Raw genomic sequence first — 21,952 nt, 5'->3', positions numbered from 1 at the left:
TAATTACCTCTGTTTTGCATCTGGGGAAACCAAGGCACACAAAAAAAAAATTCATCGGGGCACCTGGGTGGCTCAGTGGGTTAAGCCTCTGCCTTCGGCTCAGGTCATGATCTCAGGGTCCTGGGATCAAGCCCCACATCAGGCTCTCGCTTGGCAGGGAGCCTGCTTCCTCCTCTCTCTCTCTGCTTGCCTCTCTGCCTACTTGTGATCTCTGTCAAAGAAATAAATAAAATCTTAAAAAAAAAAATTCATCGGCCTGCCCAGCATAAGTGACAGAACTGGCTTAAAAGAGGATGGAAAGATACAAACCTGAGTTAACTGGGGAAACAGGCTTTGCTGGCACAGAACAGTTGTAAGATCGCACAAAGCAGACCAGCCATGATCAAGTATTATATCACTTGGGAAACAGTATGGTATAGCTGTTAAGATCGGGCATTAATATTAGCTGCCTAGGTTGAAATCCTGGCTCTTCAACTTTCTGTGTTACCTCAGGCAAGTTATATAGTTACTCTTTGACTCAGTTTTCCCATCTGTAATAGGGGGATCATAACAGGCCATATCTTATGGAGTTGTGTGAGGATTCAATGGTAAAATGCTTGTAATTCACTAGCTTATCATATTATATGGAAAACAGTAAGAGCTCAATGTATGTTTCAGAGCCAAGGAGGACAATAGGAATTTCTGGAAACGTAAGCCTGTGGCTTCAAGCAAAGGTTGGGGCTCAAACTCAACAAACACCCAGCTAATTGTTATCAAGTATGATGCTAGGGGCCCGCTGGTTGCAGTGATGAATGCAACATGTTGTCTGCCTCGAGGACCTCTCAGCCTGGTGGCAGGGAGGCAGGCTCAAATACAGAAAATAAAACAAGAGGCAGGACATAAAAATCAGTCACTCATGCAACCAAAATAGTGACAGCCACCATTCTAAGCACTAGGGACATAGTGAATTGTAAAACAGATGAAATCCCTGGACTCAAAGAGTTTATATTTTCACGCTGGAGACAGGCAAGGAACACTTCGTACATGGGCCTTGCAGACCGTGGTTAGGTCTGAATTTCACTCTAAGAGGGTGGAAGGTCCTTGCCAGATTTTAAACATGAGCTTGGTATCTGGTTAAATTTTAGAAGAATCACTCTGGTTGCTGTTTAGAGAATGGACTGAAGAGGGATTAACATGTCCTCAAACTCTCTACTGCTCCTTTCAAGAGGTGGGGGTCTCCTTAAATCTAGTTTTCCTCTGTGCCCATCCCCAGCCACTAGAACATGGCAGAAGTCATGCTATGTACCTTGTAATTCTGGCCTTTAAGACACAGACACCTTCCACCCCTCTTGTAATCTGTCCTCTTATAAACCAGCTGCTATATGAGAAGTCCGGCTCCCCTGAGACTGCACTGCTCTGAAGAAGTGTAATAGTCACGTGGAGAAGAAGGGATCATGTGGAGGGGCACTGAAACACCAGGCATGAGCGTGAAGCCCACTTGGGCCTTCCAGTCCAGCCAAGCCACAAGCTGCATGTTAGCTTAGCCAACACCAAATGAAGCTGGAGTACTGCATAACCAAGTTCTGCCCAGATCCTTGACCCACAGATTGAAAGCAAATAAAACCGTTGTGGTTTTAAGTCACTACGTTTTAGGGAAATTTGTTACATAGCAATTGAGATGTGGGTGATGGCAAGGAAACCAGTGAGGAGGGTACTACAGAAATCCAGGAAAGAGAGAAAGGTGACTTGGCTTATGGTAGGAATGGCGGTGGAGAATCGTAAGATACATATACATAAGTTACACACACACACCACCATCATCATCAGTGGGAGAAACTCAGGGGTCTGGAGACCCTACACACCCCACAATGTTGGCACTGGTTCCCTCTCTGAAGCTTCCTCTTTCAGTGAAGGACTGGCTGTCCGAGGGTTGACTTTGCTGTTAGACACTTCACTGCCATCAGGATAAACGTTACAGAAGACACATTCCAGACTGCCAGGAAATAGGTTTAAGGCACATAAATATTACTTATTAGCAAAATGAAAAAAATGTCCCAGAAAAAAACCTGTTCATTTTGATATAACATCAAATATATATATGCAACTTCACAGTTTATCAACTATGCTCAGACATATAACCTCCTCTGATTCTACCAATTGTCCATCCTCATTTACAAATGAGGAAGCAAATTCAGAGCGGAAATGGTTACTGTTCTAATGTCCCACAGACATTATGTGCTAGAGCTAGACTTGAACCTATAACTTCTCTCAGTAAGTTCAAATTTTTTTTAGTATATGTCATTAAAATTTCCACATTTGTTTTAAAACTACATAAAACAATGTAGTTAAACAAATTTCCACATTTGTTTAAAACTACAAAGAATAAAATCATGTAGCATCCTGTGTTATAGTTGTCTGCCTCCTGCTCCTTTCCATAAGCTAGTTGTGCAATGGTTTCTAAAGTGGGGTCCAAGGAACTGGCATTGAAATCTTGTGGAAAGTGCTTGGCCTCCAGCCAGGAATTGGGCTTTCTGGTTTGGGACCTAACCATCTGCATTTTAGTAAGCAGGGCAGGAAGTTCCTAAATTCTTCACCTTCATGGGAAATTCTGAAAGTCACTGAATTGGTGGATCCACATGCCCTCAGGAAGCAATGGATTTACTTAAATGAAGAGAGTCAGAAAACAATTTAGCTAAGTAAATGAATCACTGCATCCCTGTTCTGGGGCTCTTCTTACTCTACAACATTGCCTTGGGTGGGAAAGGGGTCTAGGTAGTCTCCCCTTCTCCCTCCCACCAGGTAGAGAAGAGTGTGCAAAACAAGTGGTGAAGAAGGGGCAGAAGGCACATATTAAGAGCAGACCCTGTTTCAGGCACTGGCGACTTTCCCTGTTTTAGTCCTCTAAGTAGGCATTATTTCCATTTTCCAATGGAAAAACCTGGGAATCAGGAGGTTGGGTTACCTGGGCAATTGCACAAACAGCAAGTGGGGATTCAAGATTGGAACCCAGGACTGCCTGACTCCAACCCTAGTATTTTTCCCAGTATCAAACTGGGAATCAGGTGGCAATTAGGTGGAAGGATAGTGTCATATAAAATCACAGTAGTTTGAACCCTACTCACTAGCTGCATGGCCTCAGACTAGGTATTCCCTTTCTTGGGAAGTGTCCATTTCTTTCAAAAGGGATGAAATTACTTATCACTGAGAAGTACTGAGTACCCCCATAGCTTTTTAGTAAAAAGTAATTGCTTAAGAATAAGAAAAGGCCAGAACGTCAAAGTCAAAATGTTGAAGTGACCATAATGGCAATTTCTCCTTCCCCTCCCCTTTCTTCCTCTTTCTATCTAAGAGAAAGAAAGTGAATGAGAGCAAGTACGGGGAGAGGGAGAGAGAGAATCCCAAGGAGACTCTGCCCCAGCACAGAGCCCGATGTGGAGCTCAATCTCATGACCTTGAGATCATGACCTGAGCCAAAATCAAGAGTTGGACACTTAACAGACTGAACTACTCAGGTGTCCATGGGCAATTTCTTCCACAGTGGACTGCGTTAGGTTGGGAACGGGTCCCCCGAGGGAACGTGAAATGGGACCCAGCATCCGAGCCATTCCCAGGAGCAGTGACAGCATGTGGGAAGAAGGTGCAGAAGGTTGTGGGGGCTGGCTGGTGGTCTCCCAGCCCCAATTTCTATGATTCTGGGAATCAGGAGCCACACTGTTTTTCTCTGTCAGAGTGCTGCTCCTTCTCTTGGGGGAGTTGGCAGATCCGCTGCTGGCCGGTTGGCTGGAGACGCATGGGCAGCAGAGCCTGGCATTTCTTTACAGACTCTCACTGTCTCTTTCTTGTGCAGCTTTCTTCCCGTTCCCACGCCCCACCTCTGCGAGTCCCCAGGGATCCTGCTTTCTCCTGCAGTTGTGAGGGCAAAGGCCCTGGGCGAAGAGATAGATGGGGGCCTTCCCCCTCCAAGGCTGCTCTGCTGGGACCCTCAATGATTCATTGTCCCTGGCCTCCCAGACCCCATAGTCCCTGGCAGAGGAGGTGGTGTGCCGGTCAGCAAGTCCGCGCCTGGTGCAAGCTACGGCTTTACTTTGCAAAGTTGTGAGATTCTTATTCATTCGAAGAGTCGGCTGGTCCTGAATGCTTTCAGCAAAGATTTAGGCACTGTGCCAGGTACTGGGGGGTACAATTCAGAAAAAAAGTCCTTAACCTGATCCTCAAGGAAGGTCCAGTCCGGTGCGAGGCATGAGAAGTAACAATAATGATCAGTTGAAGGCCAGTTCACTCCTTTACTCACTGAACAAATAGTTATTGAGAACTTCATATGTGACAGGCACTGTTCTAGGGCCTGAGAATATGGTGGTAACAAAACAAAGTCCCTGCCTACACAGTCTTCTGTTCTAGAAAATAGTACAATAAAACCAACTACATCTTTATATATATGTTACATTAGTGATCTATTAGCTAGCTAGCTTGTTATCCACCTGCCAAGCATCTATAATTTCAAAGAGTGCTAAATGCTTAAAGAAAACAGTGCTCAGTTGGGCCTTGAGAGCAGAGATAGTAGGTTCTGGCAAGTCTCTCTGAGGAGGCAGGATTTGATCAGAAATTTGAAAGGAAGTGAGAGGGTGAGGCACGGTGTTTTAGGATGAAAGAAGTGATTGCAAAGATTGTGCATCAGAAACCGCTTTACCTACTTTATACAAATCACTCTGAAAGTAAGGACCACTTCTTCCCTCTTTACAGATGGGGAAACCAAGAGCTAGAGCAAGGTGGAGAGACGTATCCAGGACCTTGTGGCTTGTGGAATGTGGGGTTTGGAACCACCCCAGGCAGCTGTCCCTCACCTGTGTGCATGTTTGCCACCAAGAGAAAGAGAGGAAATCTTCTCTCCCAAACCTACAGGGCTCACTATGCTCACTTTATTTAGATTTCTTAAGTCACCTCCCCTGTTCATACTTCCTCAAAAACCGAACCCTATGTCTTCTTTTGGTTCAACCATTTCTTATGACCTGCGATTAGAATGCTTATTTATTTGTTTTCTACTTTCTGCAATTTAGATAGATCTCAGCTCCACAAGGGCTATTGTCTGTTTTGTTCACTGTTGTTATCCTCTGTGCCTGGCACATCTTTAATGAGTAAATGAAAGGAAAGCAGGCAAAGCTCAGTAGGTGTGTAACGATTTAGGAGAGTTAAAGGGAGCACTTTTCCAAATAGACACAGGCACTGAGAGCAGAAACTGCACTCCACGTAATACTTGGAGTGTGCCTGGCACTCTGAATTTGCTCAATAAATATGTGTTGAATGAATATCTGGAATTTTTTTATTTTTTTTTTCAGTGTTCCAAGATTCATTGTTTGTACACCACACCCAGTGCTCCATGTAGTACGTGCCCTCCACAATACCATCACGTGCACCCATCCCTCCATTCCCCTCCCTTCCAAAACGCTCAGTTTGTTTCTCAGAGTCCACAGTTTCTCATGGTTCGTCTCCCCCTCCAATTTCCCCCAATTCACTTTTCCTTTCCTTTTCCTAATGTCCTCCGTGTCATTCCTTATGCTCCACAAGTAAGTGAAACCATATAATTGACTTTCTCTGTTTGACTTATTTCACTCAGCACAATCTCCTCCAGTCCGGTCCATGTTGATACAAAAGTTGGGTATTCATCCTTTCTGATGGAGGCATAATACTCCATCGTGTATATGGACCACATCTTCCTTATCCATTCCTCTGTTGAAGGGCATCTTGGCTCTTTCCACAGTTTGGTGATTGTGGCCATTGGGGCTATGAACATTGGGGTACAGATGGCCCTTCTTTTCACTACATCTCTATCTCTGGGGTAAATACCCAGTAGTGCAATTGGAGGGCCATAGGGTAGCTCTATTTTTAATTTCTTGAGGAATCTCCACACTGTTTCCCAAAGTGGCTGCACCAACTTGCATTCACACCAACAGTGTAAGAGGGTTCCCCTTTCTCCACATTCTCTCCAACACTTGTTGTTTCTTGTCTTGTTAATTTTGGCCATTCTAACTGGTGTAAGGTGGTATCTCAATGCGGTTTTGAATTCTAGGTTCTTGAAGCTCAGAAGACTCGAGGTAATTTTGTGTGAAATAAAGAGTCAAGGAACATTATTTTATAATGTGCTCTGATGGGATATTTGAGAATTCCTAGGACAGACAGGGAACTTGAGAGCTGATCGTGGCTCAGGAGCTAATGTGTGAGGAGGTTTGAACAAATCACCCTCTTCCCTCCCTCCCTCCCTGGCTACAGAGAGCCCATCTGTAAAATGGGGACACACAGAAAAAGGAAGAGAGATTCTTCTAACTCTGGATGTCGAAGATTTTATAAAATATCCTCTTCTCTGGGACAGGTCCACACATCTGTCTTGTCCCAAACATCTTCCCTGGAAACAGTACAACTGGGGTGGGTACCAGGAGGAATATCTGAGTCTTTGATCCCTTTCCTCAAGGTCTTGTGTTACTTAGGATTCTGGCTCCCTCTCTTCAACCCTCTCTGAGGTCTGACCTTCTAATGAGCGGATGCACATTATCAGCCACTGTGGTTTGAACGGGTGCCTGTAATTTAGTGTTGCCTAATGCTGGAAACTGAGAGTAAGGCTTGTGTAATTAGCCTGGGGCCTCATTAACATCTGCCTCCTTGGGTATTTTTCATTCCTGATTTCTCCTGTCCTGTATTTTGAATCCCATCTGTCTGTATAGGCATGGCTGCCCCCCGCTTTTTTTTTTTTTTTTATCACTCCATTGTGAAGCCAGTCTTGAATTTGGGCCCAGAACAGCCACGGCCATCACAAAGCATGAATCTTAGCATGCCCTGGGATGGCCCCTGCTCTGCTTTCCAAATAGAATTTTGCAACTCTACCGAGAACCTGGATGTCTGGGTTGCTCTTAAGCACCTCAGGCTGCCTGGCAGCACACCCTTAGTTTGGGAATTTGACAGAAACCAGAGTAAGGGACTCTATCATTTTAATTGCTATAATTGCTGATGATTTAACCAACTTGTGTGCAATACTCTGCTATTTATAAAACACTACAAAAATTGACCTTGAACAGAGACTTGCTCTGATTTGTTCACTGGTGATTTCCTAAGAGAATTATTCTCTTTTTGTGCCTCCTGCCCCCATTCTGTGGGGTCTTTGTGGAAGGCATCAACCTGGCTCTCTTACTCACTGGTCTCTGCTTAGCTTTGGCCAAAATGAGACCCCAGCTGGAGCCTGGAGGGCAAGCGAGGGAAGGAAGGTTGTGTGTCTTTCTCATGCCCACCGTGCTTCAGTCCCATGACTCTGGAGGTAGCTGAGTTCCTCCACCACGCTGGTTCAAGTTGGGGACTCTCCCATTCAAGTCTAGATGAAACCTATTAGATTAAAACCGCTAATTCTATTTCCTCTCCTGCCCCTTTGTCCCTGGAGATGATAATTGCTTCCTGCTGTTGTTAGATTCTGGATGCATCATGTTTCCTTAGCCTGACACACTCTGCTGTAAGTGGTTCCTTCATTATAATCTTTATATAACCCATTTGGGGGTGAATTCTGCTTTCTGCCTAGCTCCTGTCTGATACAATGACCAATATCTGGAACACAGCCTGCAACCTAGCAGGTCCTTAATAAATATTTATGGAACAAATGAGCAAACTTTTCACCAAACTATGTAAAATAATATGATTACCTTTTACAGATAAAGAAATGAAGGCTCAGAGAGGTAGCTCCTCAGATCTGAGCAACACATTTCTTTTTTAAAATTAATTATTATTTTTTTATTGTGTTGTGTTAGTCACCATACAGTACATCATTAATTTTTGACGTAGTGTCCCGTGATTCATTGCTTGTGTAAAACACCCAATGCTTAACACACACATCCTATACCCTGCATGAGCTTTGCACCACACTCAATGTCCTGGAGAAATCTCTGAGTCCTGCTGCTTTCTGTATAGGGACAGAGTTCACAGATGCCAGCCTGGGATAGGCTCAACAGGGCCAGATGCCATGGAGTGGACAGGGGTAAAGTGAGGAAGAGAATAACAAAATCCCGGATTTTAAAGACACTTGGAAATTCACTTGGCATAGAACCAAAAACCAGGGTTCAAATCCAAGTGCTGCCAATTCCTTTTTCCCCAGCCTTATTGGGGTGACTGACCAATAAAAATTGCATTTATTTAAGGTACACAACATGTTTTGATATATGCATATGTTATGAAATGATTACAACAACCAAGTTAATTAACATATCCATCACCAAACTAGTTAACCATTTTCCTTCCTGCTAAGAGCACTTGAAATTTCTCTCAGCAAAATTCAAGTATATAATAATTATCAACTACAGTCACTATACTGTACATTCCCCAGAATTTACTCATCTTATAAGTGTGTACCCTCTGACTAATGTCTTCCCATTCACCCAAATCTGCCAGCCCCTAATAATTACCATTCTATTCTTTGTTGCTATGAGTTCAGCTTTTTCAGATTCCACATACAAGAGAGATCATATGTATTTTGCCTTGTGTGTCTGGCTTAATTCACTTAGCATAATGTCTTCCAGTTTTATCCATGATGTTGCTAATGACAGGTTTCTTGCTTTTTATAAGGCTGAATAATATTCCATTATATATATATACACATACCACATTTTCTTTACCCATTCATCCACTGACAGATATGCAGGTGTTTCCACATCTTGGCAACTGTGAATAATGCTGCAATATGGGAGTATAGGTATCTCTTCAAAATAGTGATTTTATTTTCTTTGAAGATATACCCACAAGTGGGATTACTGAATCATATGATAGCTCTATTTTTAACTTTTTTTATTAAAAATTTAACCTTCATACTGTTTTCCACAGTGCTTGCGCCAATTTGCATTCCCTTGTTCCCACATCCTCACCAACGCTTGCTATCTTTTGCCTTTTTGTTAATAGCCATCCTAACAGGTGAACAGGATATCTCACTGTAGTTTTGATTTTTTTATTAAGTTCAATTAGCCAACATATTGGCTTTTGATGTAGTGCTCAATGATTTATTAGTTGCATAGTAGTTGCACTGTAGTTTTGATTTGCATTTCCCTGATTAGTGATGTTGAGCATCTTTTCATGTGCTGGTTGACTATTTGTATGTTTTCTTTGGAAAAATGTCTATTCAGGTCCTTTGCCCATGAAAAAAATCTGATACTTGGTCTTTTGCTCTTGAGTTATAGGGGTTCCTTATACATTTGGATATTAATCCCTTATCAGATAGGTGGTTCACAAATATTTTCCCCATTCTCAACATTGTATTTTCATTTTTTTTAAAAAATTTTTTTTAAAGATTTTATTTATTTATTTGACAGAGAGAGATCACAAGTAGACAGAGAGGCAGGCAGAGAGAGAGAGAGGGAAGCAGGCTCGCTGCTGAGCAGAGAGCCCGATGCGGGACTCGATCCCAGGACCCTGAGATCATGACCTGAGCCGAAGGCAGTGGCTTAACCCACTGAGCCACCCAGGCGCCCCTGTATTTTCATTTTGTTGACTGTTTCCTTTGCTGTGAAGAAATTTTTTAGTTTTACTCCTGTTAATTTTTTTCTAGTTTCATACAATTGTGGTCCACAAAGATACTTGTTATAATTTCAATCTTCTTAAAATTGCTAAAATTTATTTTGTAAGTTATCATATAATCTATCCTGGAGAATGTTCCTTGTGCACTTGAGAAGAATGTGTATTTTGTTGCAATTGGATGCAGTGTTTTGTGTATGTGTCTCTGTTAGGTCCATCTGATCTAAAGTGCATTTGAAGTCCAATGTTAGTTTACTGATTTTCCGTCTCAATGATGTAACCATTGTTGAAAGTGGATACTCAAGTTCTCTACTATTAATCTAATGCTGTTTTTTTCTTCCTTCAGAATTGTTAATACTTGCTTTATATATTTAGGTGCTCTGATGTTGGGTGCATACATATAATTACAATTGCCATATTCTCTTGATGAACTGACCCCTTTATCATTATACAATGCCCTTTGTTGTTTCTTGTTACAGTTTTTGACTTAAAGTCTATTTTGTCTGATGTAAGTATAGTGACCTTGCTCTCTGTCAGTTTCCATTAGCATGGAATAGCCTTTTCCATTCCTTCACTTTTAGCCGATGTACGTCTTTAAAATAACTGTTTATTTAAAGTCTCCTGCAGGCGGCATATTGCTGGATCTTGGTTTTTTTGTTTGTTTGCTTTTTGTTTTTTTAAATCAGTCAGCCACTCTGTGTCTTTTGATTGGGGAATTTAATCCATTTATTTTAGTTCTTATTTTTTAAAGATTTTATTTATTTATTTATTTGACAGAGAGATAGCAAGAGAGAAAGCACAGGCAGGGGCAGAAGCACAGGGAGAGGGAGAAGCAGGCTCCCTGCTGAGCAGGGAGCCCAATGTAGGGCTTGATCCCAGGACCCCAGGATCATGACCTGAGCTGAAGGCAGTCACTTAACCAACTGAGCCACCCAGGTGCCACCCCATTTACTTCTAAAATAGTGATTAATAGATAAGGACTTAACTATTGCTATTTTGTTATCTGTTTTCTGGCTGGTTTGTAGTTCTTTTTTTCTCTTGCTGTGTCCCTTTGTGATCTGATAATATTCTGTGGTGGTATGCTTTGAATCCTTTCTTTTTCTGTTTTGTGTATCTACTATAGGTTTTTACTTTATGATTACCTTGAGGCTGATATAAAATGTCTTATAGTAATAACAGTCTATTTTAAGCCGATAACTACTTAACTTCGATCACATACAGATTCTCTTTTATTCCCCCTTCCTACATTTTGTTTTTGATGTCGCAATTCACATCTTTTTATATTATGTATTCATTAACAAATGATTATAGCTATAGTTACTTTATATTATATAGCTATTTAAAAGACATAATACTTTTACTTAAAAAGATACTTTTGTCTTTTAACCTTTTATTAGAGTTAAAAATGATTTACACTCCAGGGGCACCTTGGTGGCTCAGTGGATTAAGCCGCTGCCTTCAGCTCAGGTCATGATCTCAGGGTCCTGGGATCAAGCCCCGCATCAGGCTCTCTGCTCCGCAGGGAGCCTGCTTCCTCCTCTCTCTCTGCCTGCCTCTCTGCCTACTTGTGATCTCTCTGTCAAATAAAGAAATAAAATCTTTAAAAAAAATGATTTACACTCCACCATTACATTATTAGAGTATTCTGCATCTGAACAAATACTTAAACATTATTGATGAACTTTGTATTTTCGTATGTTTTCATGTTACCAATTCATGTCCAATTCATTTCAGTAAATTCCCATTGCCTGAAAGTCAGGTGCTTGGATCCCCACAATAATTTCCTACCAAATGGCTGTGGTACTTTTGTATATCGCTCACAAGGAGAAACTTTCCACTTCTTTAAGCAGCTCTGTGAAACAGTCTCCCCCTTTTTGAACAGGTGGTCCAGGGCAGTGGTGCCCCACACAAGCTCCGACATCAGACTGCTTAGATTTAAACACTAAATTCGCCACTTAGCAGCTGGAGGCCTTGATTCCACTACCCAACTCACTGGTGCTTCAGCCTTCTTATCTAGAAAATGTGGATTATAATAGTACATACATACCTTATAGAGTTGCTGAAAGGATGAAATGAGTCAATACATGCTAAACGCCTGGAATAGTGCCTAGCACGTAGGAAGTGCTATAAAGTGTTTGCTAAATAAATAAAAATTCATGAATTTTGTATGTGTAATTCAAGCTGGCTTAATCAAAAAGGGATTTTTTTTTGGCTAAGGCTTGGAGATGAATCTGGATCCAAGGCCTTGAATAACATCATTGGGTCATTCACTCTCTGTCTCTCCCTTGGCTGTATTTTCCTTTGCTTGGCTTCAACCTCAGCAAAGCCTTTCCTCAAGGGAAAAAAGAGATGGCCACCAGCAGCTCCACATATCCATCCCAGCAGCTCAGCAGCCCCAGCAAAATGCACACGTGTCTCCCACCCAAGGGTTCCAGTAAAAGTGTCACAACGGTTTCCTCACTGGCTTGGCTTGGATCCCACTGCAATATTCTGATTCAGTCTGACACCAGCTGACATCAGCTCTAGATACCACACAGACCGTAAGTTGGGGAGGGGTCACCCAGATGGAAAATCTAAGTGCTGTTCCCCAAAGAAGAAAGAATGGATGCTGGAGAAAACCAGCTGTGGTCTCCTCTACCACCCATCCTGGCCAACTTTTCTGAAGGTACTTCCTATGAACATTACTTCAGAAGATGTAGGCCTTGCTCATACTGCTCACTTGGAAGTGATTAAAGGCATTTTCAATGCAACGCCTAATTCTCTTTGAAGGCATATACAGGGCAAGGGCACTGTTCAACATTCTACTTTGGGAGACCACCGTTAGGGCTTGAAACTGCACTACATGGCTGAGGAAGATTCTTACTGACTCCCTAACTGCAGGACACACCATTAGTTGGGCTGGGGCTACCTGGTTTGTGTGCACATTCTCCCAGGTCTAACTGTGGGTTGCCAAAGCAAGCTATCTAGCTGAGACAGTAAGCACCATCCTAGGCATGGACAGAATAAACCTCAACAGCTCCATGGAACCCTGAACCCAGGGCTTTGGCCATATTGGCAACGGCCCTCACAGCTCTGGCTACTCAAGGTATGATCTTCTACCAGCAGCAGCAACATCTGGTCCAAACCCATGCTGCTCAAACTGAGGCTGCAGCTCTGGCAGTATTGGCTGCATTTGGGAGACTGTAGGTAATTTAGAATCTGAGGTCCTACCTAAAGACCTAATGAATGAGAATCAGCATTTTATCAAGATCTTTATGGGGTGGATATGCATTTAAAATTTGAAAAGTACTACTAAATTAGTTTGCTAGAGCTGCCTAAAGAGAGTACCACAAGCTGGATGGCTTAAAACAACAGAAAAGTATTCTTTCACAGTTCTGGAGGCTAAAAATCTGAAATCAAAGCGTTGGCAGGATTGGTTTCTTCTGAGGGCTGAGAGAGAATCTGTTCCATTTTGTTCCATGTCTCTCTCCTCACTTAGGGTGATTGACAGCAATCACTTGCATTCCTTGGCTTATAGACACATCGCTTTAATCTGCTTTCATCATCACATGGCATTTTTCCCTGTGCCTCCGTGTCAGGAAACACACCCGGCCCCAGCTGACTCAGCCAGGGTGCAAGGCCAATGTTAGAGCTGTTTGGGGAGGTTCTCCGTCAGGCTGCTCATTGGAATCACCTAGGGAGCATTAAAACTACAGAGGTCCAAATCCTACCTTCAGAGATTCTAGTGAAGTTGGTCCGGCATATTCCTTGGCCATCAGGATTTTAAAACATTTCCCAGGTGATTCTAATCTATAGCCAAGTTTGAGAACTAAGAGGATGCATGTTCTCGTTTCTATGTATTACAAAATAAGACAATTCAGTTCCTTTTCCAGATAAGGAAGAAGGGTATAAATAAGCACAAATAAATCTGATAATTTATGAAGTATAATTTGAAGCATTTTTGTTTGATGCTCATGAATTTAAAATTACTGTCTCTTTCTTATCTTAATGATAATAAATTACTTCCTTTGTCCTAGTAACACTTTTCACCTGGAGTCTATTTTCCTCCCTGATATTAGTACAGCTACATCAGCTAGCTTTCTTTTGACCAGTTAAATGTGTATGTGTATGTGTGTGTATGTGTGTGTGTGTATATATATATATATATTTCCATCCTTTAACTTTCAAACTTCCTATATTCTTGTTTTAGATGAGTATCGTGAATGGAATATAGCTGGTTTAAAAAACATACTTTAAAAATTTTTAATGTAGATGCTCTATAAACTAGAGCATTCAGTCCTTTTACATTTAATGCAATTAATGATATATATTGGTGATAATAAATATTTAACAACTCAGAGGGTACTTTGCGGAGGTTGTAGTTCCGCAAGTGACCATGAGAGGGCGACTCCAGTGGACTCACAGGCATTTACAGCCTTGTAGAGATAGAGGAAATCAGGAATTTCCTCTCTGGGGTTCCACCACTGCTTCCAAGGGTGTGCTTTCCCTATAATGTTTGGGCATCCTCTGACCATGGGAAGAACAAGGATATGAGCTGGGGACAGCAATGGGGTGAACTGGGGGACAAAAGAGCAGTCCAATTGTCTGCCCATCCATTGGGTAAGTGTAGCTGAAGATACTTATTAGGTTGAGGGCAGAAGCTATTTACCAACTTGTATAGCAAATTTTAAATACTTTAATAACCAGCACTGCTATACAGGCCATTTAGAATAATAATCAGTCTGCTTATATATTTTGATTTAAATCCACCATCTTATTTTAGTTGTAATACACATTCCATGTTGGTTTTTCTCTTTCATGTCCTCTTTTACTATTTCTTCTATTACCTCTCTAGTAGCTTTAAAATATATATATATTTTATTTGTTAGGTTGAGAGAGAGCAGGGGGTGGGGTGAGGGAGGAATGAGGGAGAGGGACAATCTGACTCCATGCTGAGCCAGAGCCCAGTGCAGGGCCCAATCCCACCACCCTGGGATCATGACCTGAGCTGAAATCAAGAGTCAGACACTTAACTGACGGAGCCACCCAAGTGCTCCTCCCTCTCTTACAGCTTTTAAGTTTTACTACATTCTTTTCTTCTCTTTTTCTTTAAGTAATCACTTAAATTACTGGCAATTACATCATGCATCTATGACTTTTTTTTTTTAAGATTTTATTTATTTATTTGACAGAGAGAGACACAGAGAGAGAGGGAATACAAGCAGGGGGAGTGGGAGAGGGAGACACAGGCTTCCTGCTGAGCAGAGAACCCAACGCAGGGCTCGATTCCAGGACCCTGACATCCTGACCTGAGCCAAAGGCAGCCGCTTAACGACTAGTAAGCCACCCAGGTGCCCTCATCTATGACTTTTCACAGCCTGTTGTTAATCGATATATTTACTTACCTCCCTAACAATACAAGGGCCTCAGTACACCTTAATTCCATTTCCTCCCAGCCCATAATATCTCCCTGTCATGTATTTTAATTCTTTGTGTATTTTTTTAAATCTATAAGACATTATTATTATTATTTATAGACAATATGTATTTACATTTACTACCTTCTTTATCGTACACATCTTCTTGTAGCTCTGTTATTCTGGGATCATTTTCTTTTTGCCAAAAGCAGGTTCTTTACAATCTTCCTTAGTGAGAGTATTCTCTTTGTAAATGGTAAATGTTTTTATTTTGCCTTTATTCATAAAAAATGTTTCTCTGAAGATGGAAGAGCTTGGCAATTATTTTCTTTTGGCCACCTGAAGATGTTGTTCTACTGGTGCTACCTGGGAGCTGTCAGTTACTCTAATAAAGTAATCTGCCTTTTCCTCTCTGGCTGTTTTTAAGATGCTTTTCTTCATCCCTCTGCACTTACACTATTGTGTGTCAGTATAAAATTCTTTTTATTGATCCCTGAAATGTAGTAAGCTTCTGGTTTTGGTGGTTTGGTATCCCTCTGAAAGGTTCTCAACCATCATTTCTTAAAAGACTGCCTTGAACCATAAGAGACTATGGACTCTGAAAAACAACCTGAGGGTTTTGAAGGGTCAGGGGTGGGAGGTTTGGGCAACCTGAGGGTTTTGAAGGGTCAGGGGTGGGAGGATGGGGGAACAGGTGGTGGGTAATGGGGAGGGCACGTTTTGCATGGAGCACTGGGTGTTGTGCAAAAAGAATGAATACTGTTACGCTGAAAAAATAAATAAAATGGGGGAAAAAAAGAAAAAAAAAAGACTGCCTCTGCTCCATTCTTTTTTGGGGATTTTGTTTATTTTTTATTTATTTATTTATTTTATTAAAGATTTTTATTTATTTTTTTGACAGATCACAAGTAGGCAGAGAGGCAGGCAGAGAGAGAGAGAGAGAGATGAGGAAGCAGGCTCCCCGCTGAGCGGAGAGCCCGATGTAGGGCTTGATCCCAGGACTCTGAGATCATGACCTGAGCCAAAGGCAGAGGCTTTAACCCACTGAGCCACCCAGGTGCCCCTGGGATTCTGTTTAAATGAGAGACTTTCTCATAAGATCTAATCAACTCCTCTGCATTTCCTCTTTTTCTCTGTGTGCTTCATTAGGATAATTTCTTCAGCTCTACTTTTCACTTATTAGTACCTTTTCAATTGTGTGTCATATACTGCTAAACACAACACATCCAATAATTTTGATTAGTGTAGTTTCCATTTCTAGAAGTTGTATTTTATTTTATTTTTTTTTTAAAATTGGCTGTGTTGGGTGCCTGGGTGGCTCAGTTGGTTGGACGACTGCCTCTGGCTCAGCTCATGATTCTGGAGTCCCGGAATGGAGTCCCACATCGGGCTCCCTGCTTGGTCGGGAGCCTGCTTCTCCCTCTGACCTCCCCCTCTCACGCTCTCTCTCTCTCTCTCAAATAAATAAATAAAATCTTTTAAAAATTGGCTGTGTCACTTTTTATCGTTACTGTTTTCGATTTCTGGAAGATATCTTCAAACCTGATTTTTTTCAACTTAATAACTTTTTTTTTTTTTTTTAAAGAATTGCTGTTTGATGGGGAGAGTATGTGCTATGGTGAGTGCTGTGAATTGTATAAGACCGATGAATCACAAACCTGTACCCCAGAAACAAATAATACATTATGTGTTAATTTGAAAAAAATTTTAAGAAAGAAAAATACCAACCCCCCCCAAACAATGATATCTGGGGAAAAAAAAATAATTGCAGTTTGATTAGTCTAGTATCTGATGTCCTTCAGGTCTTTTTCTGTTATCTATTGTTTCTATTTCTTCTCATTCATGTCTATGAACAGTCTATGCCTGTTATCTCAGACTCTGTGCTAGCTATTATACAAAAAATTATTTGAAGCTTAGGATGAAAGTACCTTCCTCTACATGTGATTTGTTTTTTTACTTCTGGCATGTTTGGGATCACCATAAACCAAGTTTAAGGTTCCCTAGAAGACAAATCGAACTGCAGTTTAAGCTGCAATTACTTGTAAGGGCTCATGTACTTATAATTCACATTTACCTTGAAGATGTTGTCCTTCTGGGTCTCAGCTTATTGTAAGGAGGGCCTATCATTACACTCTCCACCTTGAGTGGACATTGATTTCTATCTCCCTTGTTACTGCTAGGCTATCAAAATCAATTTTCAAATTTGTCAGACTTAGCAAATTTCATAGAAGAATATAACTTCTGTACACATTCATCTCTCTGAGTTTCCTCTTCCCCATGATTTTCTATTAAATGTGCTGCCGAAGCGAGCACTCCCCATGATTTTCTTCTTGGTATTTGCTTAATGTCTTGCCAACTCTTTGAAGGCTTTCAAGATGATATTATTTAAAACCAGTTTTTTAAGTTGTTTTCCGTGGAAAAGTTGGTCCAAATAATCTAGCCCAACATTATTAGAAATGGAAAGCCACATAATGTCTCTCTTGGCACATGGTAGGCTCTCAGTGAATGATGACTGAATTAGTTGAATTATCATAAATAGGGTCTCGTTTTTTGCCTGTCTGCATTCACAAAGACTGCTTCCTCCCCTTACGAAGCGTAGAATATGCCCATATTCCACCACTGATAAGGGTTAGAACCAGTGCCACCTCTTCTTCAAAGTTCTTCCTGTTTTACTTCCCCAAATCTGAATCCTATTTCTTCCCCAGCTAAACCCTCATGAGATCTGGTCTGTATTATTCTGGTTGCTTAACATATTAATATTAGAAATACAGGTAGAAATATATTACTATAACTCTTTATCTCTTCGGTGGATTTGTGCTTTCTTGACTTTACTGGGCTTCTGAAGAATTTTCTCGCTACACCTCAAGCTCAGCATACATTATAAACTGATGCTCTGGAAAATGGCATATCCAGTACTTTAAGGTTTGATGTCCTGGGAGGGGATTCTTTGAATATTTAGTCTGCCATAGGCTGGAAACAGGCCATAGCTCGTTCTAATAAACCCTTACATCTGTACAGCTCTTTAGAATGGACAGGGCTATCTCACATCCATGTCTGTTACTTGTGTGCTGCACTCATGCTGCAGATGGGAATCAGAGGGTAAGAGAGACCAAATAATACACCTGAATAGAGCCACAAAGCCAGAAATGGAATCCAGTCTCTTCTCTGAAAGCCCAGGGCTCATTTCAGCCCACCACCACTGCTTCCCTCAATTATTTGTGTTGCTAGTCATTCCTATAGCAATAGCACCTAGCACTCTTTGGTAGTACTACTCGGTACATGAGAGTACATGTGGTGTAGAAGTCAGGTCAGAGGCGGCCGACAGAGGGGTTAGCTCTGTGAGGTATCCCACAACGTGCCTCTTGAATGAAGGCTTTCTGATTCTCAGTCCTCCTTACCTCACAACCTTGGTCCCATTTCTCATGACTTGCATGTCCACCATACAGCCCCCAGTAACATAGGCAGCTAGGTTCAACTCTGAGAATTCAGCCTGAAGGAGAAAGCAAAACACAAAAGGATTCATCAAAAACTAATGACACTAAAAACTACTAACATTTATTGGGTACTTTATGTGCCAAATACACATTTATGCCTCTCCTGAAACTTAGGAAGTTGGTAATATTATTTACTTTCCTTTCTGAAACCTGAGAAATCTGAGGTGCAGAGGCATGGTGTCATGTCCAAGGTCACATAATTAATAAAAGGCAAAGTTAGATCGAAACCCACCTGTCTCTGATTCAAGGACCTATGCTTTTAACCACTACTAATTTCTACTTCCTTGAAAGCAGAAGAAGCCACTCCAGCTTCAGGACTACACGAGGCCAAAGGCTGTTCAATATAACATTTTCTCTAGATTTCTTCAGCTTCAGGTTATGCAGTGGTAAAACATCAGAGCTAGTAATCATGTATCCCAGTTAATGGAGTCCTCCTTGTCATCTGCCCATTGTTTCCTCTTTTGGTCATGGCCCCTCCCCTTTATCCACCTACATGGTTACAGTATAGGCACCATGTCTATGCACTGAAATACTGCTCTCACCATCACAGCTGATGGGGTTGGCACCTAACCCAGGGTGTAGGAATAAGGTGCCCTTGTATTAGAATTTGAAACTGCTGAGTGATTCGTGCAATTTCTTTCTGGGGCTGTATTTAATACATAAAACCTAAGTATAATTAAAGACCATGTTTCCTGCCATCTGGATTGGGAAAGTACAGAAAATAAGGGGGTGGAGGGAGAAATATCACAGTCACTAAGAGAGGAGGGGTAGAGGCAAGAGATGAGGAGTACTCTTGATGTTTATGTGCCAGCTACAATCCTACCCTTGGGTTTTAGGCAATACCTCTGTATCTTTGTAAGTTCATCTTTTTGCCTTTTTACTTGTTTAAGCAAGATCTGCTGAATTTCTGTTGCTTTTGACCAAAGCCCTATGGAATACATCCCTCCTACCAGATTATACACTCCCTGGGGACAGTGATTCCATGTTATTATAACCATCTAACTTTCCTAAGGTAATAAATACACCACTAGGTGGCTTAAACAGCAAAAGTTTCTTTTTCCATAGTTCTGGAGGTTAGAAGTCCAAAAATAAGGTGTTGGTAGGGTTGGCTCCTTTTGAGGGCCGTGAGGAAAGTATCTGTTTCAGGTTTCTCCCCTCAACTTGTAGATGGCCACCTTCTCCTGTCTCATCACACCACCTTCCTTCTGTACATGTCTCTATATCCAAAGACACCCTTTTTATAAGGACACCACTCACACTGCATTAGGGTCCACCCTAATGACCTCACTTTAACTCTAGAAAGATCCTATCTCCAAATAAGATCACATTGAAGTACTGGGCTTAGGACTTCAACATATGAATTTTGTGAGACAGTTGAACCTGTAACCCTATCCTAGAAAATGCATAGTACCAAACTGTGCCTTACACACAGAAGATGCCAAAAGCTATTTCTCAAGATTAAATGAATAAAAATAGCTTCTCATACATATGAAAAACTCACTATGTGCCAGATACTGTCCTAAGCATTTTACATGCACGAATTAATTTAATCCTCACACTTATCCAGATGAAAAAACCAAGGCAAAGAAAGATTAAATAACTTGCAAAATGTACACAGTACGTAACAGAGCCAGAATTTAAACCCAGGGAGTCTGACTCCAGCCTATGCTTTTAACTGGTATAGCCCCCTACCCCCACTGCTTAGCTGAATCAGGCACTGGGTGGATTACAACTGGGAATTTTGGGGACCTAAAAATAACCCAGTCGAAGAGAAAACCAAGTTCATGTTGAAAGGAAATATCATTTCACAGTGATTTAAATGTATCCCCTTGGAAACATTTAACAGAATTATGACCAAAGACCTAGTCATCTCCCCAGATGACATTAAAGGAAACCCAGAGCACTTATGTCTCTTGCTTTAATTAATAGCCTCATTATGTTGTGGCAAGGTGAAAAGCAAAGAGCTCTGTTAATGAGTACAGGTTAGTAAATAGTGGTAATGACCTGTTTATTAAGTCTAATGGCCTAAAAATTCAGTCCCATCATGTTTAAGATACTTCATTGGCAAGATTACAAAGAAGAACTGGCAATAAAAGTTGTTGCATGAGTGCAGAGAAAAAGAAGTCAGAGGAAAGTTGCAACACAGAACATTTGGTTACCAAAAAATGTGAAGAAAGGGAGTAAATCAGTGTCTTGAATGATAGAATCTCCAACTCCAAGGTGGCAAAGCCCCAGAGGCTTTCTTGCTGCCCAAATGGAAAGAGATATCTAGATAAAAGACACACTCAGACTTGGATATACAAGTTAGAAGTTCATCGTGTTCAGCTCAAGGTTTCTAGAATTATCTCCCAGTTATGGTTTATGAATGATTATAGGAGGTAAATGCTCGGGTTTGTAGTGTAGCAAGTCTCTGTTGGATCAAGCATAGAGAGTTGGGGTAGCGAAGAGAGGGCACTCTTCTGTATTTTACTTTTTTAAAACTTCAACAAACAAAACTTGGAAATGAACATAGAAGTATCCAAGCACTTTTCCTTCGAGATAGTATGATGGTCCTCTTGGTAGAATCTCAAAGAGCACCTATTTTTGAAGAGCCTCTGAGTTCACATAGAAACTGTAGTGGGGAGAAGGGTGGGGGAGCGGGTGAGCCTGGTGGTGGGTATCAAGGAGGGCATGTATTGCATGGAGATCTGGGTGTTACGTGTAAACAATGAATCTTGGAACACTACACCAAAAACTAATGATGTAGTTTTTGTATGTATGTAGTTTTTGTATTGTATGGTGGCTAACATAACACAAAAAAAAAATTTTGTAAAAAGTAAATGAATAACCATTTAAGCAAAAAAAGAAAGAAAGAAAAAAAACTGTAGTGGGTTGAACTGTCTCCCCCAAAAGATGTCAAAAGATATCTCCACACCCTAACCCCTGATACACAGAAACGTGACCTCTTTTAGAAACAAGGTCTTTGCACATTTACATCTGTAGTCCACCTAGAATTAATGTTTTATATAAGATCTGAGGTAAGACTCAAGGTTCAATTTTGCCATATGGTTTTTCAAATACGTTGACATTGTTTATTAAATATGCTTTCACCGAATTGCATCGATGCCTTTGTCAAACCTCAAGTCATTTCATATGCGACCTATTTGTCTATCCTGGAGTCTAGTCCAAGTTGTCTCAATTACTGCAGCTTTACAGTGAGTCTTGATACCAAGTAGTACAATATTCCAAGAGGGAAGCAGTCCAAAGAGGGCCCAGTTATAACAGGTCCAAAGACAAAGTAGGATGACCACCCTCTGATCAGATAAAGTCGTCCTCTTCACCCACTCCAAAATATGGTCACTGGGCAACCAGATGACCTCAAAGGCTCTATCCTGAATAAACCAGTTGAATGTTTCCCCAGTGATATGATTGGCTGAAGGGAATGTGTTCTATTCTGATTCACACCGCAACCCACCATTTTGGCCTGACCTCTCAAAGAGCTCCTCAGGGAATCCCCACCTCACTAAAGGTTAAAAAGAAAATAAAAATCAAGAGCTCAGCCCCTTCCGTTTT

The 21,952-nt window shown here is 41.2% G+C and overlaps 1 protein-coding gene across 2 annotated transcripts in view; it reads right to left on the bottom strand.

Moving 5' to 3' along the window:
• SYN3 (synapsin III) overlaps nt 1-21,952 on the bottom strand; it is a 462,269-nt gene that overhangs the window by 354,765 nt on the left and 85,552 nt on the right. For both annotated transcript variants that reach the window (XM_046011478.1, XM_046011477.1), the window contains exon 4: nt 18,305-18,396. In XM_046011478.1, coding sequence (XP_045867434.1) covers nt 18,305-18,396 — 92 coding nt within the window. The remainder of the gene's footprint in view (nt 1-18,304; nt 18,397-21,952) is intronic.

Source organism: Meles meles, chromosome 7, assembly GCF_922984935.1.
Source record: "Meles meles chromosome 7, mMelMel3.1 paternal haplotype, whole genome shotgun sequence".
Lineage (NCBI taxonomy): Eukaryota > Metazoa > Chordata > Mammalia > Carnivora > Mustelidae > Meles > Meles meles.
Note: the sequence above shows the minus strand (reverse complement) of the source record. Positions and strands in the feature narration are given on the sequence as shown.